The 25,267-nt window shown below is 40.2% G+C and overlaps 2 protein-coding genes across 5 annotated transcripts in view; one reads left to right on the forward strand and one right to left on the reverse strand.

Moving 5' to 3' along the window:
* The window catches only part of TRRAP (transformation/transcription domain associated protein), a 90,039-nt gene extending 76,758 nt beyond the window's left edge, over positions 1 to 13,281 (reverse strand). For all 4 annotated transcript variants that reach the window (XM_035339926.1, XM_035339927.1, XM_035339925.1 and 1 more), the window contains exons 1-15: positions 13,158 to 13,281; positions 12,649 to 12,724; positions 12,153 to 12,303; positions 11,751 to 11,800; positions 7,900 to 8,010; positions 7,247 to 7,351; positions 6,491 to 6,574; positions 5,718 to 5,774; positions 5,222 to 5,347; positions 4,803 to 4,880; positions 4,492 to 4,580; positions 3,503 to 3,599; positions 2,998 to 3,136; positions 1,711 to 1,789; positions 247 to 481 (exon numbers count right to left, since the gene is read on the reverse strand). In XM_035339926.1, the coding sequence (XP_035195817.1) occupies positions 247 to 481; positions 1,711 to 1,789; positions 2,998 to 3,136; positions 3,503 to 3,599; positions 4,492 to 4,580; positions 4,803 to 4,880; positions 5,222 to 5,347; positions 5,718 to 5,774; positions 6,491 to 6,574; positions 7,247 to 7,351; positions 7,900 to 8,010; positions 11,751 to 11,800; positions 12,153 to 12,252 (1,350 nt within the window). In that variant the 5' untranslated portion in view covers positions 12,253 to 12,303; positions 12,649 to 12,724; positions 13,158 to 13,281. The remainder of the gene's footprint in view (positions 1 to 246; positions 482 to 1,710; positions 1,790 to 2,997; positions 3,137 to 3,502; positions 3,600 to 4,491; positions 4,581 to 4,802; positions 4,881 to 5,221; positions 5,348 to 5,717; positions 5,775 to 6,490; positions 6,575 to 7,246; positions 7,352 to 7,899; positions 8,011 to 11,750; positions 11,801 to 12,152; positions 12,304 to 12,648; positions 12,725 to 13,157) is intronic.
* Positions 13,282 to 13,425: 144 nt separating this feature from the next.
* On the forward strand, positions 13,426 to 24,408 carry TMEM130 (transmembrane protein 130). Its single transcript, XM_035339934.1, has 8 exons — positions 13,426 to 13,863; positions 16,050 to 16,340; positions 18,109 to 18,277; positions 18,926 to 19,095; positions 19,716 to 19,800; positions 21,832 to 22,034; positions 23,017 to 23,129; positions 23,824 to 24,408. The coding sequence occupies exons 1-8, from the start codon at positions 13,791 to 13,793 to the stop codon at positions 23,998 to 24,000; spliced, it is 1,281 nt and encodes a 426-aa protein (XP_035195825.1). The 5' UTR covers positions 13,426 to 13,790; the 3' UTR covers positions 24,001 to 24,408.
* The last annotated feature ends 859 nt before the right edge of the window (positions 24,409 to 25,267 follow it).

Below are 25,267 nucleotides of genomic sequence, written 5' to 3' on the forward strand. Positions count from 1 at the left end.
AGCAGGTGGAGCTTCACCTGTACTAAACCATGGTTGAGAGTTTTTAGGGCACGTCTGATGATTCTATGATTTTTTTTTAAAAAAAAAAAACTCCTCCATATAAAGAGAATCCTTAAAACCATCAGCATGTCTTGAAAACATGGGGTTTTCACATCTTAGAGATTGTATTGATCTATGCCAATGTGCAATTGACAATATAAAATAGTATATTCAACTTATTATCAAAAATACAAAACAAATCAATACCTCCAGCATTCTCATAAGAATGTCTCTACCATTTCCATTTTCCTGTTCACTTTTAGACCGGATACAGTCTACCAAATTTAGCAGAAGCTTGCAAGACATTGTCTGAATACTGCTAGGCAAGGACTCATCATCAATGTTCTTGGCAAATAACTGGACAGCAAGGGAGAGATCATTGAGTGGTAAATGTTGTCGGACATGATGCACCAGGTCTGCCAGTGTACTGTACGCAAGCGGTCTATCAGTAAAAACAAGAAATGAAGAAAACACTTTGAGGACAATGATAATTGTTGCTAATTGTACTTAACCAATAATTACTGCCTGAAGCTATTTTCAAGATTCTAAACTAAACCTTTCTATTTTACATGCAAACACAGTTCTCACAGCTTTTCTAAATACACAAGAAAATTATTGCATAATTCTACCAAAGATGCATTAATCCATTTCACAACACTAACATTAGAATTACTTCTCTCATCTTTATTCAACCAATGTTGAACATCCTCAGCACATATTTTCATCTACATACAGATCAGAACAAATTAGGAGGCTTTAAACCACATATGAAGCAGAGCTGGCAAGCTCTTTCACAAATAATCCTTGATGACTCCTGATTTCAGAAGTAGTTATGAAAAATTATAAACTCTGAAAATAATTTATTTTCAAATACTAGGTTTAAACATCTAATAGAGAGAACACTCCTAAACCTAGTACATCTTCAGTAAGGTACAGTTGGTTCTGAAGCAAAAGGAAATAAGTCTTCTGGTACCCATACTTGAATTTGGTTAGCAAAAGCACCTAAACACTAGTAGACCATTTAAGACATAGAAAGTATGCCTTCTTGTTTTTCTTTTTTTTTTCCCCTCCAATTGTTATGTGAACAAGTTTTAAGGTACTTATTGACAAAACAATTTAAGTCTCATTCAGATTTTATACTGGACACAACCTTAGCAGTTTCATCACATACTGGGAAGATGCTGAAACGGATTTACTGTGACCATTGTTTTGGTTGCTTTCTGCAGTTCAAGTAATTTTCATTTTCCCTTTCATCTCATTTTGCCCTATGCTCATGCTGTGAAAACAACCGTGCAGAACGTAGAATAATTCAGGGATTTGAGTGACAAGCCAAGGGGTAATGGCTTTAAACTAAAAGAGGAGAGATTCAGACTTGGTATTGGGAAAAAAAATCTTTATGAGGGTGGTGAGGCTGTGGATGCCATCCCTGGAAGTATTCAAGGTCAGGTTGGATGGGGCTTTGGGCAACTTGATCTAGTGGGAGTTGGCCCTGCCCATGGCACTAGGTGGTCTTTAACGTCCCTTCCAACCTAAACCATTCTGTGATTCCATAAAAATGAGTTATGTAAATATTTCAAACTCTATATAGACATAGTACTAAGTATCAGTTAATCCTGAAAGAAACCAGCCCTGGCAGGCACTCAGGGAGATATTCCAAACTTTCTGTCATACCTCAGTGTCTCTCGGGCAGTATATCCAGAGCCAATTAGTATAGATTCATCAAAGAGCTTGTCCATGCATGGAATAAATTCTATAGTATTAAAAAAAAAAAAAAAAAAAAAAAAAAATGAAGGCTATACATAATGATTGGCAGAAAAGTCAAGATACATTAGTTAAGCATTAATCCACTTATCTAGATATTTAAACCAAAGTCAGAAAGTTTCACTATAAAATTTATCCCTGGAGCTTACAAGAGAAAGCTTCATTTGCAAGCAAACTTTCAATTAACCTCTGGTAACTCTACTGGCTCCTTGAGTTAACTTTACAGTATGCAATCAAAGCAACAGCACTAATACAACAAAAACAGTTACAGGTGGAAAAAGAAAAAAATGCTTTCATTAATTTCAACTTTACAGATTTTTTTTTTTAACATAACTAAGAAGTTATTGCCAAGGATGAGTTTGGACAACACTGTTTTGTGGGGCATCCACCACATAAGGTCTATCCCAAATATGAGAAAGAATATATGCAAATTGGGATACAAGGAACAAAGGTGAGATAACAGTAACAAGTTCAAATGAAAAAGCAAGATCAAAGAAGCCTTTTCTTTTTCTTTCTAGATACAGGACTCAAAATGTTAATTAGGAAAGTCTACCCTAAAGGCAACGCAAGGAAGGGTTGATTGCTCCCACCTTCAAATAACGCAACAAGATAAAATTTATTAACAAATAAGCAAAAACTCGAGAAAGAGGGACACCCAGCAACCTTTATTCGTCAGATTTCCAAATGATATTCTCGATAAAAATTCAGCATTTTCTAAATGAAACTTGAAATGGCCTACAAATCATTGAGGTCCACTTAAATGAAAGAGATAACATGGTAGGCTGTCTATGCTTTTACGAGAATGTTACGTTCTGCAAAAATATAGGGGAAGAGAAAAAGAGAGCATCAGCATTGTTTGGGCCGCAGGAAAAGAGATCTGGAAGACTTAAGAGTGGAAAGCACAAATAAGCAATGGGAATAAAGAAAGACTTCAGATACAAAGACAATTCATTATTTTACAAGATCACCACCACAGCACTCATGACATGAGATTAATTTCAGTTATAGCTGACAAGTAATATTGTGAAGGAAAGAGATGGATCAAAAAGTTGCTTGGCAGAAAGGATGAAAGAAAGAAAAAAAGCAAAAAGGCAAAACAGTCCAAAACAAATAGTAAGCAGTGTACCTCTTTAATACACAGAAATAATTGAAATCCTTCCAGTTTATAAATACTTTATAAAAAAGAGTAGTACGTACGGCTCCTTAAGTCTGTTGTTAAAATGTGCTTAGCAGCAATCAGAAGCTCCTTCCGGAGGTGGGCTGTTTCTGCTGGACAATTGGAGAGTAACTGCAACATTCCTTTTACCATTTGCTGAGAGTATTTAGCCACTAATTCCTATTAAAAAAATCATGAGAATACAATTATTATGACATTCTACTTTAAAGTTTTGCTTTCCATTTGCACAACAGTATTCAATTAAAATTCATTGATTTCTCTTTAGGAGGATTACTGATAAAAAAAAAATGCAGTAAATGCAGCAGCCACTCCATAAGTGTTTGAGGGGGGTACCACAACATTTTTACTTTGCATTCACTTGGAATACTTCTGAAAGGACAGCCAAGTAAAGCCTTGTGATCCTACTTGCTACTCATTTGCTCTTCTCTCCCACCCCTGATGCACTGCAGCCATTCTAGTAGACTTCCCACCATACAGTAACTAGAGATATGTTGCAGTAAGAGTAATAACAAAAATACAGCGTACCTGGTAAATTCTTATGATGTAAGCCAAAAAAGACAATGTTTTAATTTGAGCAGCGATAAAATCAGCATACAATTCCTTGTTATAAAGTTTATGTTGCCTGAAATAAAATTGAATGGTAGTTAACTATTCTTTTCCTCCTCTTTAATACCTTCATCCAGAAAATTCACAGAAGTATCAAATTACATCATCTTAAACAGAGGTTTCTGCTTCATAAGGAAATAAATTCAGCATGGGTGAGCCCAACTCTGCCATTTAAATTCCCAACATTTTATGCTCTAAGTAGAAATGCACAGCCCTGAGGCAACCATACAACTTTCAACTTCTTACAGAAAACCAAGCTAACGCATTGGCATCAAACAGTTGGCTCCCTTCCCCTAGCTGGGGCCATTTTTTCTCCAAGCAACATTCCCTCCCACAGACTTATTTGTCTCTCAAGTTTCAACCACTTATTCAGATCATCTGGGAAGATAAGGAAAGACATTGGTATTGCTCCTGCTGCACTTCTCAGCACCCCTTGCTGCTCCTTAGAAATACCGCTCTATGAAGTAGGTAGAACAGTGACCAGATACCTGCAACATCACAAAGCTTGGAAGCACAGAACTGTATCAGCAGTGGCTTCCTAAAGATAAGCAATTGCAAAGTTCTAGCTAACATGATCACCATTGCATACTATCTGTGGTAATACAGACTTTTGTCAGAAACTCTATTAAAAAATTCACTATCAATTAAGAAATTGGGATCTACTGCACTACTACGTATATTTTCAGTGACATATGATGGAAATACTCAAATTTGCCAATTATTTCAACTACAGAAGTGTTATTGTAGGACAATTTTACATCAAATAATCATAGTGCATTTGATCTCAAAAGCAGCTAAGGCTAGAAGCAAAAAATAACAGGTTTGAGACAAAAATATTTTGGGCAATCTTGAATGGCATGTTAAGAAGTTTACTCCATATATCATCAAAATAATACTAAAATGCTTACCTGGCTTGAGCTGAAACTTGTATTATAATAGTGTTCATAATCAAGGGCACAAATTCAGCTACCACATTGTGAATGTTCAGTTTGTAGAGCTTTAAAAAAAAAGTATTAGAGAAATTTACAACTCACAATTGCATTCAACATATCTGAGAGCTAATAAGAGAAAATGAAGAAGTCTCAATGGATTATTATTACACCATATTTTAATCTTGAAAATAAGATAGCTATTTTTAGTAATATGCTAGCCAGCAAATGTTAGATGAACAATTCAGTAGTAAAAAGTATTTGTATGCAAAATACTGTACTATACTAACCTGATACATAAGAACAACAATAATAGGTAGCTCAGCCAAGACCTTTAGAGATAAAGATCCTCTGGGTATTATAGAATGCTGCAAAGAGAATACACGTTTTATGAACAACTTAATTATTAATTCAAAAAAGTGTTTTAAACATTTTTAAGGAATTGCTCATTTTAGTAACACTAAATATAAATAGTTATATTTAGAGATAACGTTTAAGAAGCACAAAGCCAGTTGGTATATACATTAAATAAAAATTCCTTTAATTATGGTTGCATAGCAAATACCTGAAGAGCTTCAATTAGCTTCTGCAAATAAACCTTGATAAGAGAAATAAACTAAAATCAAGCCTATTGCATTTATCTGCCCTCACAACTTGGGGTATTGTGATACATACAATCTCATAGTTAAAATACAGTTAGAATACTCACCGTTCTTGTTTCACTGTCTTCTCTCTCTGGGTTCACTTTCACCACAATTGTTGTAATCATGCCAACCATTTCAGGAGGCGGCACGGTGTTCTCTGGAATCACCTGAGGATTCTCAAAATACCGATTCTACAAGCAAACAAAGAGCAGAAGAAAATACAATAATGCTAGTTATAGCCAAAAGGCCATTCAACTCATTAGAATTAGTATTTGGGTTTCTTTAAGGGGCTATACATGCAGCCAACAGATGAGTATTTTCTTACATAAACGTACCTTCGTTTTCACACTCTATTAATACCGTGCAACAAACAGAAGATTTTTCAATTGAAAGTCTAAATTTCTCCATTTTATGAAGTATTTCTGTTAAACATTTTTCTTAAGACTACACTAACCGTATCACTAGACCCAAAAGTTATGATGTTCATATTTTTCAGAGGTAAAATTAAGATTAAAATTGGTTTAATGACTATAGCAAGGGCAATTTAGGAAATAAGCTCACCACTACTTTCGGAAGTTCCTTGTAAATCTGCTTCACAAAGTCCAAAAAATGATGGATCTAGGAAGGAAACATTTGGTTTACCATACAGACACAGATTCACATTTTTGAATCTCTGTATTAGCGGTACAAATACAGAAAGTCTTTAGCCACTACTGGAGTGCACTTTTCACAACAGCAAAAGGGAATCTGAAAGTGTTCTCCAGGTCTTTATTCTGTTCCACCATTATTAATTTGAAATGCACTTGGAAAGAAACTGATTTAACTATCACTTCAACATTGTTCCAATAACTGCTATAAAACAACTAAGTCTTCCTAGGAGAAAATGAAGAACAGAAAGAAGCAGAAGAAAAATGCAAACTTTCCAATACTCTCTACAAGTCACAGGAGCAACACAAGTATGGACGGAAAAGGAGAAAAAAGGCAGTTTTCCTTTTCCAGGCTTTTCCTCTCACCATCTTTCACAAACTAAAAGGGCACCAATTCTCTTCACTTCTGAGGGTATTTTATTCTTTTTGGAGGTCCTCCTAAGTCTAACCATATTGCCCATAAACACCTGAAGCAAGAAGAACTAGGCTTTAACAGTTTGCTTTTTTCTCAGGGGTGCTAGAACTGTGCAATCGTCTTCTAAGAATTACTTTAAAGTAATTTCCTTTTCCTAATATGATTACAAGAGGTCAGCCAATATAAAATGACAGCAGAAATAAATAAACCTACACACCATTCTGAAAAGAACATGAGAGTAAGCTCTGTATCACATAAGATTTACAACTTACTTCTTGAGTGATTGCTGGTCTGAACTGTTTGTGCAATTCAATAATTATTCTTAGGCAAATCAATACATTTTCTTCATTCTCTGTCTGAAAAAAAAAAAATGAAACTTTTAGTTAGCTACACAACTTGTAAGTGCTCCGTTGATATGAATTTACATGAGCAAGATACCTTTCATCTGATATAGCTTTACCTTGCACCCTCTAGGTATGGATATAAGTAAATTAAACTGATCCCTACCCCACAAAAAAAAAAGTTTCAAGCACTCTATACTGTCAGAGCTGACTACACGCCCCACAGACAGAAAAACGTGAATGGGGCTGTTTATGCACAGAGACACCTCCACATTATTTGCTGTGGGCTGCAAATGACAATGTTTTCAATTTCAAGCAAGAAGCTGAACAAAATCTCTAGAAAAAGGTACTTCGATTTATATAAACTAAGCAAGAAAAGTGCTTCTGAATGAAATACTGTCTGAAGTGATAAAGAACAGTCCCCTGCATCAATAAGAGACAGGTAAGAATAAAACTGAAATACGAAAAAAAGAAAAAAAAGGAGCATGAAGAAATCCTGTAGCTAGTAAGACATCACACTGGTGAAGCCTATCTAGAATGCTTTTCCACTCTTGCTGCAGAAGCACAGCCAACACACCTATTGAAAAACCCACAATTTTTGGAGATGAAGAAAGAGGAACAACTTTCTAGAAAACTGGAACGGTTTTAAAAGAATATATGTATACACACACAAGTAAGAATAAATACCTCTAGAAATCTAAACATCACAGACAGTATATTTTTGGTGTGAAGACGAAGGTGTTCATTTGTTGGTATTCTGTGAATTATTTCAAGGACTAACTTTCGGAGTTGCTGTAAAAAATAAAGATAAAAGACCATAAAAAATGACAATCTGTTGTCACATCCTTTCAACTTTAATACTTCAGTGTGCTTAAAAAGAAAAAAAAGACATTTTACTTCACACAGACATACACTTATATACAAACCCATAATGCTTCCTATTATCAACATACGTAAGTCAAATTTAACAAATTTACCACTGAAAATGCAAGCTGCCAGACTTTAAGGTACTCAGTTATAAGTATTTAATGACAGATTCAACTATTGCCTTTCATTCCGCAGTGAAGTCAGTAATTTGTAACAACAGTTTTTCAGTGAGAAAGCCAATTCTATCGCATCTGTTTTATCTCATTGCTCTTAGAAGCCTGTTTACAAAGTTTATAAGTAATTTATAAATTATTCAGAAATTGGACTTTTTCAATTTCACTCCTAATGACAGATGTGTTTTCAAGAATAAAGTGTATACAGAGATCAGTTCATTATATTAATCAAGCACTTCACTGAACAAGTAGTCTAGTGCACACATTGCAAAAAGCTAACAGATGCTCTGCACAGTTTACCTGTGCTGGCTTCTCCTGCAGAAATTGAACTTCTCCATCTTGCAGGAAGGTGAGAAACCTGGGGATGATGTGTTCCAGGAATGTAGAATATTGAGGGGATGACGTCACATTCTAATCAAAACCAAAATAAAAACAGGAAGATGACAAAATGGGAATACTACGTATTCACAGACTGTATCAAGTTACATTCAAAGCCACTAGTAAACATTATCTGTGACTTTTTAACAGATTTAGGGTTTAAGCCTCTGCTGACCCACTACAGTTAGCACTATTACTGAAGCAAACAGAAGCAAACACAAATTAATCTCTTCTCCAATCCCAACACCGTACTCTGAGTTTCTCTATTTTAAGGCATCTCAATAGAACAATAAAAATTGCATAATGTGCAGCTACTGTAAATGAAATAAAACCAACAACCATGCTTATACAACAAGGACTCACACACACTCACATTGCATTACCCTAGGATTCCCAAGACTTCTCAGACACTATTAAACTGAGATTTTACTCATTTCTGACAACGTGTACACACACACACCATCCAAACTAAGCATCACTTTCCGTTGTGAAAATGATCTTACGCTACTGTTTACTTGCTGGAAAGTCAGAAGAAATACTGGATGAACAAGCTTCCTTCATCTGCAATGCTGCCTGAAATCTAACTTGGACATCTTGAGGTTTATTTGCAAACTCATCTGCAGTTTACATATGTGCTGTAAGGCAACTCTGAAGTATCTAAGATACAGAAGCATACTGGTATGTTTAATAAAGGTACAGATAAGAACACAGCTTTCTTTTCAAAATCTGTACAGTTATTTCAGGGTTTTATTCAATCATTTTTTGTATAATGTAAACGCTATACAAGACCTTCTGCTTTTATAGGTTTCCATTATTATTCGCTGCTTACTGTAAGATTTCAAAACGCACAAATGTAAATTGTATTACACCAGGTGCTGTGCAAAGAAATTCTTGTTTTTTTTTTTCAACTCAAGTGTTTTCAAGAAAGTAGAAAGATATCCTAAGAATGGCACAAAAACATTTTAAACGCAAGACAGTATATTGTCAATAGCAGATCAGCCCTTATCTTCTCTTCACCTCAAAGGTCTTCCCAAGAAAGTCTGGCTGCATCTTTTCCTCCTCCATTTCCCCTACAGTCTCCCCAGTTCTGACAGCTCCCTCCTACCCTCCCCAGCTTTATGCCATAAGAACGTTCCTACTTTGGAGGAACAAGAAATAATGCAAGTCTTGCCACAAGCCAGTGAGTGGCTCACAAACCATTCAAGGAAAAGCATAAACTCACAAAACCAGCTTGTATTTCTGAAAACATCTTCCCAATACCTTCGCTGAACATCAGAAAGAAGAAAATTAGCAGCATTCTTGATACCTCTGAATTTCTGCTCTAAACCACACAAGAAGCTTAGAAGTCCCACTATTCTAATCAAGTTCTACTGCTGGCACAAAACAACAGCAGCAGCAAGGGAGGCTGATTCTGAAAGGTTTTTTTCCTCCAGAACAGCCTGGAAAGACAGTGATTACACTCTTCTTTCCCCATTTGGGATCCAGAAGCTCTGAGAAGAAGTGGAGAAGTTCCCCTCAAACAAATAATTTCTGACAAACAAGGTTCAAAATTATCAGATGTTTCCATCCAGAAACTGGTTCAGAAGAGCAATATCCTGTTATCCCAGAGCAACACCCTAACAACTAGCCCGATGGTTGCCAGTGCCAAGCAGTTAACACTACAGTGAAGCACTTCAGTTTAAAATCTCACTTCAGGAAGTCCTCCCTACCCATCAATTCACATTCAGTTCTACCCCAGCTAGAGAGACATCCCAATTCATAACACAGCCAATAGGACTTGAACGCTGTGACATTCAGCATAGAGCTAAGGAGTGAAAAATAAAACCTGCTTAAACTTATAGCTATTGGAAGCTGAACAAGACAATACAGAAGAGTTGACATGGAGACTATGGACATAGAAGATTAAAGGAAACCATCTAATGTAACGTGCAACAATAACGTCCATACCCTTCAAATTTAAAAAATGGGGAGGAGAGAAAAAAAACAAAACCAATGTTAGTGGTTCCTCTTGCACTGTTAAGTATTTTCCAATAAACAGAAAAGCTGTTCAGCCTGGAGAACAGAAGGCTCTGGGGAGACCTCAGAGTGACTCCAACACCTAAAGTCAGCCTGCAGGAAAGCTGGTGAGGGGCTCTGTCAGGGAGCGTAGTGACGGGACAAGGGGGAATGGCTTTAAACTAAAAAAAGGGTAGATTTAGATTAGACATGAAGAAAAAATTCTTCACTCAGAAAGTGGCGAGGCACTGCACAGGCTACCCAGAGAAGCTGTGGATGCTCCACCCCTGGAGGTGTTCAAGGCCAGGCTGGATGGGCTTTGGGCAACCTGACCTGGTGGGAGGTGTCCCTGCCCATGGCAGCAGGTTGGAACCAGATGGTCATTAAGGTCCCTTCCAACCCAAACCATTCTTTGATTCCATGAACCGTACTTCAGCAGAAGTCAATTCACCATCTTTTTAAATAGGATCCCACTACAAAATCAAGCAAGTTCCAAGAGAAGAAAGCTACTCTATTTTGAACATTATCAAAACAAGTATTGAACAAGTTCTTCCTTAACAAATACAAGAGCAGGGAGAATCAACTAAGCTTTCAGATTCTAAACACATCACTGAACTAAGCTGTTGAAAACTATTATTTTACTCAGGCATCTAATTACACCAACCTGCCAACTATGAAACAAACACACACAAAAAATCCACAAGGATATTTTTAGTCACTTCAGTCAGTGTTAAGCTCTGCTCAACCTGTGTACATACAGAAGTAAAACTGTCACAGACATCTACTTATTCACTTATAAACACTAAGGATTAAGCCTTTTAATTTTATTTTTAGCTTTAATAATACAGTCACACTAGCTTTAATTGTATTCCACTACATTAACCTGAACAAAACAATTCACTGGACAGGAAATTCCATTGATAACTCATAAACAACTGAAATTTGCGCAGCTTGGCACATCCAGCACGGGCATGGTTTAACCTTGCATAAAGCTCACTTTAAAAGATCTGAAGACATTACACAGCACTGGAATGGGTACTTCTGTGTTCTTATCGCAGACGGAGCAAGATCACGTCAAATAAAGCAGGTAAGGACAGGGTATATTATAGAAATAACTTTTTTTTTAAGCAGCAACGTAACTAAAAGCCTAGATACAAGGAGAATTACAATTATTCTAAGATCTTGCATTTATTTGTTCTACAAAACAAGTTCTTTATAACTTCAGGCAAGTAGTAACTAAGTATTCAATGGAAGTATAATTTTACTAACACATGGTTGGTTTAACTTGTTTCTGGATGCTTTTCTGTTTCTCATCTGAACTTGATGGTCTATCACCAAGTAAAAGACGTCACTAGCATCACCTCCCCTCCAGATGTTGGACTCTGCATCTGATAAACCCCCCTTCTATACTATGGAATTATTCAGAGGAGTCACGGAGGACCTTCTGCTTCGGAAGGATAAAATATATGTTCAAAATAAAAGAAAGAAGATTTCAAATACAAAGATTTCTGATCATACAACAGAACAGGGAAAAAAAAAGTCACCTTTATTTAAATGGTTATTGAATAAAGATTATAGAATAAAAGCTCTCTAAATTCAAATGTTGTAGCTCTCCAATAAGCTGGATAGTTGCTAAATACAACTGTAACACACGCAACGTATAATACAAATCTTAAGCCTCAAGATACATGATCTTGTAACCATATAACATCAGAAATCAAAGTGACATACTGACAAGAAGCAGTGACATTCTGGAAGGGTTTTTTGTTCTTAATTACCTCAAAATTTTCGCTGACTTCTTGCATCATTTTCAATTTGGTTTCATCCGCTGAAAATGGAAATTCAGACAAAAAAGTTAAGCACAAGGTAAATAATGAAATAAAATACCAGGTTTGTTGATGAAAGAAGCAGTCAGATCTTATCAGTTTAGCTATCACCACCAAATTATAAAGCACACAATTCTCACAAACACCCTTCTCATACACCTGTCCATACACACAACTCACTCGCTCATTGGCTCAAGCAAATATTGCTCATCATTTTGCTTCTTCAAAAATCAAAGTTTTAACAAAACTTAAACGGAATTCAGCACACTTTTATCAGCTGTGTAAACAATGCCGTGATGCTTATAAAACAAACTACCAAAGAACTGTAACTTACAATACAAAAAAGTATCTTACGTGTATTGACATCTGTGAGAGCAGCCACAAACTGAAGGTATTTTTTCATCAAAGTGGTTTGGTCCACCACTGTAGGCCCTTGTGCTGAAACAAATGCCATCTTGGAGGAGGGGGGAGCAGCTTCCAGCACATAAAATCAAGATCAACACACCTACAAATACATATATTTGTTAGTTTATATGGCTGTTTAATAGCAGCTATTGTGTTACCTAAACCCCTTCTTTTGATGCATCAAAGTGGACGCATCTTTTTCCAAAAGCCCCAGCAGACATCTCTTCAGGTTCATAAACGCAATGCATACCATTTACAGCACTTGAGATCACAGGAAGGTACTTTTGAGGAGCCAAGGTTACTTGGTTCTTAGTATCTGCTGAAACACCAATGCATTTTGCTGTTCCCGAGAGCAGCAGCAGACCCCTGGGTGCTCCCAGCACACCTGTCACCTCACCTCCTGACCCGGCCACATCCCAAACCCGCAGCCACCGTTGGGACGCACCTCAGCAGGACTCGCTTCCAGAGGCGCCAAAAGTCGCCCCGCCATCTCCAGCTGCCTTTCTCGCTGGTGAGGGAACCTGAAAGCAAATTTCACTTGAGAGACCGGACACCCCGCTGCCCACTTCAGCATCCCCTGGCAGCTCCCCTACCCACCCCACGGCAGCCGAACCCCCTCCGCAGCACCTCAGGGCGCCCCCATCCCCTCCACCGCCCCCTGGAGCCCCCCCTTCACCTTCCCCGCCTCAGGGCCGGCCGCCCCATCCCCACCGCGGGCACCCTACGAAGAGGGATGCCCGCAAGGCCGCATTCCCCCGGCCCCAAACCCTCACGAGGCCTCCGAGCGCGGTGCTGCCGGGGATCCGGCCCCTTCCTTCTCCTCCTCCTCCCCGCGGTGCTCGGGGCCCGCCCCACCGGCCGCGCCGCTCCGGGGCTCGCCTCCCGCCGCTCCCCTCCAACCCCCCGCCGGCCCCGGGGCCCCGCCGCGGCCCTGCCACCCCCGGCGCTCCTCACCCCGTCCCCGGCCGCCTTCTTTGTTGCTGCCGGAGGCCGGCGGCAGAGCACGGGCGCAGCGGAAGCTCGGGGCCCAGTTCCGGCCGCCTCCTCCCGCTGCCCGCCTCCCTCGCAGCTTCCCCCGGCCTGGGGCGGAGCGGGGAGGCCCCGTGGGGAGGCCGGGCCTCCGGGCCCGACCCCCCAGCCTGAGGGGGGGGATGTCGCTGCCCCTCGGCCGTCAGGGCGAGGAGCTGCCCCCCCGGGGGCCTGAGGGGGCTCTGGCGGTGAAGCAGCCCAGGGGGGGAAGAGTCACATTAAAAAATTTGAGCCAGGTGTCAGAGCTTCGGAGGCTCTCCTGGCTCTCTCCTGCGGCTCCGAGGAGCGATTTACCGTTAATTATTAATTAATCCACTCTCAGCCCCTAAGCTAAACACACGCTCTTCCCCCCTCCCAGCCCACCTCCTTCTCAGACGGGGGGCGTTTGATGCCTCCCACCCCTGCTCGTTAACATCCCGCCCCGCCGCAGGAACTGCCCCCGGGGGAGGCTGCGGGGGGAGCGGACAGAAGGACGGACAGACAGGCGGAGGTGCCGCAGTACCGCCGGCAGCCTCGGCCCCACAGCGCGGCGAGCCCCCGGCCACCTCCGCCCCGAGCATGCTGCGGCTGAGCGGCCCCATCCTGCTGGTGCTGGGGGTGGTGGTGCTGGGCCGTGCCGTCCCGGCGGCAGGTAAGGGGCCGCCACCGAGAGGAGCCGGGAGGGATCTGGGGGCGTGAGGCTGTGCGGACGGCGGCAGCGACCGGCCGGGGTTGGCGCCGCCTCAGGCGCTGCCACCCTGGTGCCTGTGGAGAGGCTGGGGCAGCCCGGGCTGAGGGGGGCTGAGGGGTCCGCTGCCCGAGCTAAAAGCTCTGAAATTATTTCTGCTTCTCACGCTGGCAGCCCAGCAGCCTCCTGCCAGAGGGGGGAAGGTAGAAGGAAGCCCAGCAGAGGACGAGGTGATGCCTCGCTCCGCCGGTGGCTCGCTGAGTGACCTTGGGTTAGCTGCTTAATCTCCGGCTGCTGCAGTCACTGGGCTTCAGGGTGGCCCTGGCCGGTGAAGCACCGTGATAGCAACCTCCAAGGAGAAGTGCCAGATAAGCATGAGGCAGCTGACTTTTTTTCCCAAGTATTGCTGAAATGAAGTGGAAGGTAGCCTGAACCTTCAAAAGACCTGAAATGTCTCAGCACTGGATTTCATCAAATCGCACGTGTTTCTCTACGAACTCAAAAAACCCTGAACTCAGGGCTGTTCCTTGTATTATGAGGAACTTCCCGTTTGGACACGAATGTTAAAATTACTTTCCACAGTTCTTTTCCAGATTTGTCCAGCACCTGCGATCTGTGGAATGAAATGAGGATGCTAATGGGATGCTTTAGGTTTCTTTTCATACCACCCCAATCTGACTGGTGCAGGAAAGGCCATGCAAAAGTTAGCTGACCTCAGTGCTCCCCCCTGCCTAAAAAGAAGAAAAAACAAACAAAAATGCATTACAGGCAATGGGTGAATAAGTGCAACTAATGAAGCTCGAAGATTCAGTCCCCTGTGAGCAATCTGGTAGCTGCTGAAGGTGAGGGATAGGAACCCCAGCCCCAAAGCTGCACTGCTCTGCCCAGCATTGCCCCCTTGCTTGCCACAATAGCAGCAGGCAGAGAAGGGGCACAGGGTGGGAACGGGCAAACCACCGCATCCTGTCCCCAGCTCAGCCCTAACTCACAGCTTGCAGCGTTCTATTTTGCTTTAACACATGCAGATCATTTAATCTTGTTGCACTGCTACTTTTTAACCCACAGAAGTACAAAAATGCTTTCTCAGTGCTGAAACCAGGGGATAGGTGTGAAAACTGAATGTATCCTTTCCACAGTGCCAAAGTTCATCTGCCTCTGCCCGCTGCAGTAGCTGTAAGAGCTGCAGTAGCTTGTGTAACAGCAGGGAAGGTGAGGGGGAGCAATCCAGAGCAGCGGGGTGGGCCAGTATCACAGGTCCTGTGCCTTGCTGCTTCCAGTCTGGGAAACTGAGAAGTGAGAAAAATTATTTTTTAGCACTTAGAGCTTTCAATACTCAAGTTTTGTTTACATTGGGATTTTTGGCCCTTTCCTAGATGGGGAAATCAGTGGTGGATCATAGAGAAGCAACTGGTCCCGAGGTTTTTCCATTAGTTAGGAGTAAGGTGGGGGGAGACCTGTGGGTCAATACAGCAGGCAGAAGGAAACTGTGGGATGAAATCTTATCTGGGTTTGAAAGTTCATGTTTTTCAAAGTTTTGCTGAGTGAGAGATTTCTTAAGGCTAGCTGGTAACTTTTGTTTTCCATAGCTGCAGAGGACTCCTGTGTCCTCACCTTTGACTTCCTTACTCTGTTCCTCACTAACACTGCAGAAATCAAAAAGACGTGAAAGGGATATTATTGAAAAGTTCTTCTTTCACCTTCACTTGCATTTGTGCTTGTAACAGGGTGAGTTGTGTTTAATTAGAAATTAATTGGAACAACCAAGATTAGAGCTGAGCCTGGCCTTCTTTCAATAACTGGAAGTTCAGTGACTGCGTTGTTACGATCATTACTGCACCTTCAGCCAGAGCTCAGCTCTGCCCATAAAAAACCTCATCAAAGTTTTGGTGATCTAATCCGAGGTTCCTTTCTGCTACTGACACTTTCAGGACCCATTCTAAAAGTTTGTTTAACATTTGAACGCATATATACATGCAACTGTTTCTGTTCCAGGTTGTTGAATGGGGAAAAAAAAAAAAAAAGATGGTAAAGTCTTAGAATAATGCCGTTGTAAGTCACGTACCTACAGCTGGCTAATTAAAATGTGTATTGCATGTTATTTATTTATTTACAACAAGTTTTGTTTTGTTTTTCCCTCCTCATTTCCACAGAGGAGTATGATCTGGAAATAACCAACAATGGTCCCATCACAACAGGAGCTCAAGCCACTGTTCACGCTACTCTAAGGATTAAGAACAACAGCCTTGCATCAAGCTTGTATCACTTTAACTGGATTTATGCTCCTCTGATTCTGATAGAGAAATCCGAGCGGCAGTTGAACTCTGTGATTAATGTGACTGGTGAATTTCCTGGGACTTTTCCTGTGTCTGTCTGGGTCACTCATAGAAACTGTTGGTTATGTCGGCCAGTTGCTAGGAATGTCACTGTGCTTCAGGTCACAGGTAAAAGAGCTTTACAACATCCACATCTTCAGGGATTCAGTACACATCAGCATTGCTGCTGCCTTTGCTAGCATCAAAAAAAGCAAAGCCAGACATAAATGTGGCTTCTTCCAACAGGGTTTGATTTGTGTAGCCCTTTACTGAAAGGTGGTTTTGAACAGGCTGTTTACCGACTGGGCCTTGCTGTTGTCTACCTACATCCAGGCAGCAAGTGCGATCCTGCCTGTATTTTCGTGCTTCTAATATGTAAGGAAACCAGATGCTTCAGTAGCTGCAGTTCACACATCAGCACTGTTCAGTGATGTCCAGACTTCCAAAACAAAACTTCCTAGATTTTCTCTCAAAGTTCCGACTCAATCATATTGAAAGTGGATGTGAAGCCATGGCTGCACTTCCAAATATCGCAGTGCCCAACTTCAGCATATTGTGAATATTCATAACCATAAAACGTTGATTTCTTTTTTGTGTGATTTTGACAAATCGACCAATGGTGCAGCATGGTTAGCCTAATCTCTGATGCAGGGATTGATGTGAAATATCATCTGAATGCTTCCTACCACCCCTTGATTCAGGGACTAGCAACCTTGTCCCTTCAACCACATGTCCTACTGCTCTACTGAGACCCTCCAAAATAAACCCAGTTGCCAGCTGAAGATAAGGACGTGTGAGGACAAAAGAGCTAACCATAGGGCACAGCTGAAGTTTTGGGGAATAGTTGCTGAGATTTTCCTTTGAGAAACACCAGCCTTAATGGATTAATGGATAAGCCTTTTAAATAGGATACATGGCATCTTTTCTTGCTTCAGAATTGCTGTCTTGCTGAACATTTACTTATTCCTTTCCCTCTTTACACTTACATTCTCATGCCTTAAGCAAAAGGGATAGAAGCTTTCTGTAACTATAGAAGGTAAGATCCCATTATACCTTTCTGCCTTCCCCGAACAAAAGCACCCACAAATGCCCAAGGAGGTTGCCAATAACTAATATAAATTACAACTTCAGTGAGTTCTGCATTATCAGCCCTATTCTTATTTGCACATCAACTGGAGAACAGTTAACCAGTTTGAAATAATTTTTAACAGGGTAAGAGTCTGTTACTGGTAATTAATATCCCATTAATTTTATAATGATCTGATTAAGTATATCATCATGATACCTCTTTATTCATAGGTTAGAAAGGGTTTGGTTTTGTTTTTTATCAACTTTTGCTAGTCCTTGGAAACAAACATAGGCATAGGGTATCTGGCAGACATGAAAATCTAAATTTTATCCTTTCTATATTCACAATGTGTAGCGCATCTGTTGTTCATAGTAATAAAAATTTAATTCCTGGGGAAGTAACAAAAACTTTAAGAACAAACAAAATCAATGAAGGGTACGTGTACACAAAATGAACATGAAGGAAGTGCATACACAAAACAGTTTGATTCTGAATCCCTTTTTCTAAACACTTGACGTTAATCCCAGTTCTTTTAAAATCAATAGTAAACATTGTTATTGATCTCAATCAGTCCAGGATTCTTCCTGTCAGTCCTGTTAGAAGCTTCACATTGACCCTTTGTATAACCTTGATACAGTCAGTTAATCTCCCAGCATTGCTAGCACATGTAGCCAGACTGACTAACACATTCAAAATACACTTACTTGTCTGGACTGGGGCACAGAAAAACCTATGTGATGTATTTCAAATACCATTTTAACACTGAAGTACCACGTACTATGAAAATTATATACGCTGTCATTCTTTCTCTACCTTATTTTTCTACAGAATTTATCACAGGGAATCTTACCATTGCACAGATAGAAGACAGTAGATTTATCAGACATGGTTCTAGCCCCTCCACGGGTGTTGTGACCCGGATTTCTTTCTGTCTTCATGATCCAAGTGACTACTTCAAGTCAGCATCATTTGTCTACAACTGGGATTTTGGAGATGGGTAGGTGTGGTTACTTTGTTTGCTTTAATGACTATTCAAGATGCTTCTGATTCAGCTGCTCATCTAGAGAGAAATCCTGATTAAATCATAGGACAAAGCACGTGCCTTTACCCATTGGTGCACCCTTAAGCCACCCTGCAGTAGGGAAGAAGAAGAGTGTTGAGTTGTTTTCCTTCTTTTGAGTACAAATGTACATCCAATGTAAACAAGTGTATGCAAATAAAAATGTAAGATTTAGTTTTTTAATACTACATTTTTTACTTTCTTTCTTATTTTTAAAAATCTTTATCTTTTCATTTTAGTGTTTCAGTTAGCTTGTAGTCCACCTCTTATAAAGGTAGCTTTCATCTTTCACTGGCTATTTGTATTCCATTTTGTGAATTCGTGTAGCACTATCCTTAATTTCATTCATTAGGAGTGTATAAATACACTCTGGGTCTGATACTTATTGTAGTTTTATTGGTTTTACACCAACGCAATGCCACAGGTGTTAATCCTCGTAAAGGAGAATGAGAATCACAGCTGAATGTAGCATTGGCTATTAAAGAAAATAATTTAACCGTTAGCACATTTAAACTTTAAATCAGAAATGTGCAAGTACTTGATAAAAAAACATTTTGATTCTATATCTTTTCACACTGTACGCAGAGTTTATCAGATTACTAAGGAACCCTTTGTCTACTGCAACTACTCCACCATGGGGAATCGCACAGTACATCTGAAAGTCATAGCTGAATGGGAGCAAATTGGAAGCATCATACATGAAAAAGAAACCATGCAGAAAACTGGTGATTTTACCACTGCTCTGGAGCTGTTAGGTAACAATAAAACATTTTATTCAAAATGGGCTTTACTGTATATGTAATGATACAATCTAGCTGGTAGGTTTGTAATGTGATACAACTTGAGCGTTGTTTTTCAGTGTGAAGACTTTTCATTGCAAAATAGACTTTGTGCTGTTCTAGTTCACAAAAAAATATAAAATCTGTTTCTTTTTAATTTGTCAAAAGTTTCACTGTCTTCTGTTAATGTCTTGCATGCAGCTAGAACTTAAAATAATTTGTTTATAGTAATTTATGGAAGATTAGTTTAATTTATGCTGACTATCCCTGAAAAATAAATTAGCTAAAATGGGCATTAGGAAAGTTTCATTAATTTGATCAGCTTCAGGAGTAAATGAACTCATATTAAAAAAAAATTAAAGGATTAATGAAGTATCTGATTATATCCTAAAAGAATAAAAATATCACAAAACATTCAGAAAACTTACAGCAACTCTACTGACAGGTTTCTTTTTTTGGGTGCGATGGAGGTATTATTATTTGTGTGCATGATGCAGCTAAAATCTGCATAGCCTATGAAATCAAACCATCCATGGAAATCCAGTGAATTTCAAGTTTACATATCAAGTGTGATATGCTTTCTTTCTTCCTCTCAGATGCTGTTAAAAGCATTAATGTACTGGGCTCCAGAGAGACTCATGTAATGGAAAACTTGAGTTTATCTCTTCATATCAATGGCACGTAAGTAACAAACACTTATTTCCGCAGAACACATTATCTAAGTGTTTTTTTCCTCTACTGTTTCCTTAAAAGTCAGTTGCACCCCACAGAACTATTTAAAAAAAAAGTTTCCTTTGAAAAAAATACTGTTGAATATTGCTTTTCCTTGACTTAAAGCACTGTGAACTCTAAGAGCCTGACAGAGCCCATAGCTTTACAGAGAAGTAGAATGTTAAAATGTACACCTCCTCAGCAAATCCTCATAGGTAAATGAGGATCTTTACATCGTTGTAAACAGGATGTTAAAAGAGAATGAGACAGAAAAAGATAGTGGGAAAAAAAATGACATTTTAAAAGTCCCTTTTGAATTTATTCCTTGACCAATTTCCCCATCGCTAAATTAAACTGTATTCAGAGTCCTGTTGAATAGTAGCAGTTTCAGGCATGTGGGAGTGATGGGTCTGGGGAATAAGTTTGGCAAAGTAAAGGTTGCCACAAGATGAATGAGACAGAGAGGCTCGAAGCAGTGAGGGAAGTTTTTTTAAAACAAACAAACAACTAACAACAAAACTTATCCTGTATAAGGAAAAGAGAAATGTCAGTGTGAATGTGATGCAGTGGGAAAAGGCGAACTTGTGGAACTAATCATTTACTTCTGTAGGAAGGCAGGAGAGCCATGAGCACCCTAATTCTAGCAAGAGCTCTCTCAAGCTGCAATATTTAAAATGTGAGGGAGTGTAACATATAGCAGAAGCATTTCAAATACCATTGAAGCACTCAGGAAAGCTCCTTTGCGGAAAAAAAAAAAAAAAGAAAAAAAAAGAAAAAAAAAAAGAAAAACCATGATTGCAGAAGTCACTTCTTCTCCAGAAGAGTGGAAGGGTGACCCTTATTTGTTCTGCTTTAGGGAGCTTTTTGCCCTAATGGTGGAGATCTTCAAAAACAAACCAAAAAAGTGCAGGGCTGTTAGGAGGGATGTAGGACAGAGGGAGCAGCACCCAGTGCAGTCATTTGTCAAAGAAATAAATAGTATTGATACACAAAGCAGCACAGTTTGCATTCAGAAAGTGAACTGCACGCTGATGGGACTGGAAACTGGAGATGGCATACAAGTAAATATGAACAACTAAAAACCATTACAGGCAAACCTGAGATCCCTAAAAGTGGGCTTGGCTCTAGGATGGGCAGTGCTTGCCAGACCTAACCTCTAGCACTGAGGTGGGACTGCTGTGATAGGGGTTGGTGACTGAAAACCAGTAACAAAGGTTTGAGAGACGTGATCAGAAACAAAGCTAGAAAATGAGCTAAACATAGAAATATGCTGCTTTCTTTAGCAGAGAATATCCTGAGCAGATAAGGAACAAAATGCTCATGGGATAAAGAAAAGCTCTGTTGTCAGAATCAAAGTCCATAGTGTGTAAGGAGAGTCCAGGCAGAAGCAGTTGGAGCAAGGATCTGAAAATGTAAATAAATGGCATCAGCTAGACACAATGAGAAGACATACAGCCATAAAGTGGATTGCACCTAGATCATTTGATAGCAACTAAAAAGCTTTTTGTTATTGTAAGGGAATAACGTGGTCCTTGTAATTTATTGAACTTTCCTAACTGTTAGTCTGTTGTACTCAGCTTACACTTCTTGGTTTTGTTTTGTTAAAGCAGAAGTCTTGGGTGTACTTCAGTAGCACAAACAGTGATCCCCACTGTGAAAAGAACAAAGAAAACCAACCTATACTCCCTTGGAAGGGGTAGGAGGAAGATTGCTTTTGTCTCTATTAGAGCAGGACTGTGGTTTTTTCTACACAGTGGCCTGCCTCTGACCCTCACAGGTATCTAGCTCTCAGCTGAAAGGCTTGTTATTTGCAGAAGTATCACAAAGACCTTTTCAATTGACAAATGCTATGAACCAAGCAATTATGTTGTTAATTACTTCTCTATTTGTAGTTAGTGTAACAACTTTGAAAATAATGAAGTTAATCTATTTTATCCAAGTGATTCATCGGCTCCTAACTGGAAATTTTGCAGCTTTTAATTTATTTTTATGTCATTTCAGCCCACCGCTGTCATTATGCTGGCTTATAAAGTCTGAGTGCATTCCACTGGAAGGTGAAAAATGCCATCTGGTGGTGATTGATGGCTCCTGCTACAATCTCAGCCATACCTTCAGCGATGCTGGGCAGTACTGCCTCAGCGTCCGAGTGGAGAATGGCGTGACGATGCTGCAGACCTACCATGAAATAAAAGTGTGGCCAACAGGTGAGCTGCAGCCAGTCTGAGCAGCAAAGATTCCCAATTTGCTGGGAATCTGACAGTCTCTAACACATCAGAGATTAACTGGCCTGCAGATGAGGTTTCTGGAAACTAGTATGGGTCCCCAAAAGCATTGGAAACACGAAGAGAAAGGAAACCCTATAATGTGAAGCTCTGAGCTTCTTGTATCCTGCTGAACCCTAAGTCTCAAGAGCATCTTGAAGCTAACGAGTTCCCTGGGAAGACTGAGTTACTTAAATTACATATTTTTCAGTTTAAATAGTCTCTTTCTCTTGTAGTTAGGACAACTGGGAAAACATGCGTCTGTACCACTGCTTTAATTAAGCAGTCTCAATTCTTCTTTTAGTATTTTGTTGTTGTTAAGGGTAGATTTTTCTATATCTCCATTTCATTTTATGTTTCTGGGGTCTCTGAGTCAGCTGAGAAAGTGGTTAGGTAGCCAAATAAAGAGGACCTGAAAAGGTGGCAGCTGGACTGTGATAATGTAACAGTTAAACCATCCTACCATGGGCCAGCGTTTCTGTACATACAGGGCAGCTAATGCCAGAAGGCACTGGTGTGCACTCAGGGCTAGGAGGCAAAAATCCTCTTTGCTGGAGGCTGCTAGCTGCTGTGAAAATGATGCTGATCAAGGTTCCTTCCACTTGGGGTATCGCAGAGGTTCAGACATCCTTGATGGTTAGGGTTAACATATCTAGCTCAGGTGTTTGTTTGTTTTTTTAAGCTGTTTAAACAAAAAGAAAGCAGGGAAGAATAAAAAGAATGACCCTTACAATCCTGTATTCCTAATTCTGTGACTTCAGAAAGACCTGAAGTGAGCTAGGCTGAAAAATCTGTTCCCTGATGCACCCGTGGCCTTTGTTCTAAGAACGTGAAAAGTTCTTCTAAAACATCTTTTTCTTCTCACTGTTACCTCTTCTCAGTGTATTGTATCACTCCAGGAATGTCCCCTTGTGCTCTTTCCCAGGGATCCAGCCAGCTTTCTTTGTCCTGCTCTGCGTCGCTCTGGTTTCAGTGATGGTAGGACTGGTGCTGTACATGACCTTTCGAAGTAACACACAACAGAAAGACCTCGTGGAGGTACTCAGTTACTCCTACTTTGAGCTGAGATAGTAATTAGATACCTCTCAGCCATGCCCCTTCTTTCATCCCCAAGCAAACAGAGCAGGGAGGGAGCATTTCTCTGGTATCTGTCTGACGTGGCCAATATTTTAAGCAACAGGCATGCTTCTGTCTTGGGGAGAAATAAAAACATAATTCAAGCTACCAGGGCTGTTATGGGTAGTTAATGATCCCCGGCACCTGACTGCACTGAAGTATGCCTTCCAGAGGATCTATCGAGCGGTTACATGGAAGAAAGCAGAGAGGGGATAATAAGAAAGGCTGGGTACATTACCTTAAAGTGGCACTAAATGGGGACCCAACATTAGTGTGTGACCTTCATCTCCCCAGTGCCCTTCCATCTCCCTGGTATAGCTTGTTACATTATCATATTTATAATAAACATGAGCTCTTAAAATAAAGATAGCATTCCTGGCCCTTTGGAAAATACTTAATACATTTTACATTATGCGACAGTATGCATGATACACCTCTAGGGGGACTGCTGCGAGCCATGTGTCCAGCTGGTATGTCAGAAATCTATTTAAAGTTGGTTGCCAAATGAAACTGGTTGAGGACCAGGTACTATTTCTGGCCCAAACTATTCTTGCTTGTCTTAGTTGAGCAGGTAAGACTGGAATTAAAAGTGCTCTCTTCAATGTTCCTTTTCCAGGTAGCTGACTTTGACTTTTCTCCACTGTCTGATAAAAACCTGTCTTCTCATTCGGAGCCAGGCTGTGGCCAAATATGTTGCAGATCATGTTTTCTTCAGTCATCTCAAGAAACTGCCAGGGAGAGTCATGAACTTCTACTTTCCTTTTACAAGCCAGTCAAAATGTACACAGTGTGAAGAACACAATTGCACTTTGGTTGCACTAACTCCAAGTTTAACTTTCTCACTTACGGTGAGTTACAAGCCCAGTGCTGCATGAATGATTTATTTTTGCCAATGTGATGAGGTTAACCACTTTGCTAAGTCCAGCACTTGAGTGTTTAATTGTGTGATCCAAAAAAGAAAGAGCCTGAAACACAGTAAAAATAGCTTTGTATTTTAAAATTATACGGGTGTATACATTTACAGCTGTAAAAGCATTTTATTCTTACGAAAAAATATTTTATGTGCAGATTTGCTAAACTCACTACCTCTTATAATTTCTCTGTTCCTTTTGCTGTCTATTTCAAAGGAGAATGCTTAAAACATACATACCTCTCTTTCTTATGCCATAAAAATATTACTGGAAATGCAAGTTATCCAAAAGGCTGCTGAATATACATTTGTTCTAAAAGGGAACTGACTTGTCCAGGTTGGGAAAGGGTTTAGCCTAGGTGCTTCCAATGAAGCAGGCTATCTAATTATGTTGTGTTATTTCCTCCATCTTAAAGGAGTCCTTTTCTAAGTTAACGAGATGCTGTGGGACTGCAGTGGCTGCTGACACGCTCATGGAGAGCTAGCTGCTCACAGGGCTCCTGGGGGATGGCAGCACCTCCTGTGAAAGCCTCCCCATCTCCAGCACTTCCATTCAGTAGTGCTCCACTCCAATCTAAGTAGCTTTTTTTTTTTCTTTTCAGAACATTCATTCTTCTTTCTTTCTTACATTACTATCCAGCTAGTCACCAAAGCTCCACTTTCAAAAATGCAGTAACCAGTAGCTCAAAGCTGCTCAGCAAAACAAAGTCAATTTGTAATCAACGTTCAAGGCTGTATAAACTTCTTCTGATAAAGACTATCTTCCATGATCAGCTTCCTCCTCAGCCAGCTTTTGCCTCCTGCCATGAAGTATTTCACAGTACCCTGGAGGCTTTCACGCAGAACTGCATTTGGGGCCATTTCTTTTCTTAAACATGACATTTTCCCCACCTCTTAGTTAAAGCCTCTGGGTATTGTGGGCTTGGAGTTTTTCACATATGTCATAATTTCTCGGGTGCACTGAATGGGAGAGGATTTACCATTAGATTTCAGGGTTCTTATTTCACACATCCAACTTCTACATTTCCTTAGAGAAGGCCAGAGTCTCAGTTCGTCTGTGAATAGAATTATATAACCTCTGAAGGGCTTTGCTAATTAATACATGCAAAATGGATTAAGATTATCTAAAATAAGTGATCCAGTAAATCCA

Source organism: Oxyura jamaicensis, chromosome 14 (genome assembly GCF_011077185.1).
Source record: "Oxyura jamaicensis isolate SHBP4307 breed ruddy duck chromosome 14, BPBGC_Ojam_1.0, whole genome shotgun sequence".
Classification (NCBI taxonomy): Eukaryota; Metazoa; Chordata; class Aves; order Anseriformes; family Anatidae; genus Oxyura; species Oxyura jamaicensis.

Coding starts and splice junctions, on each gene's coding strand:
- TMEM130 (XM_035339934.1), top strand. CDS start 13,791: ATGCTGCGGCTGAGCGGCCCCATCCTGCTGGTGCTGGGGGTGGTGGTG. Junction 13,864..16,049: donor CCGTGCCGTCCCGGCGGCAG/GTAAGGGGCCGC, acceptor TCATTTCCACAG/AGGAGTATGATCTGGAAATA. Junction 19,801..21,831: donor TCTCTTCATATCAATGGCAC/GTAAGTAACAAA, acceptor ATGTCATTTCAG/CCCACCGCTGTCATTATGCT.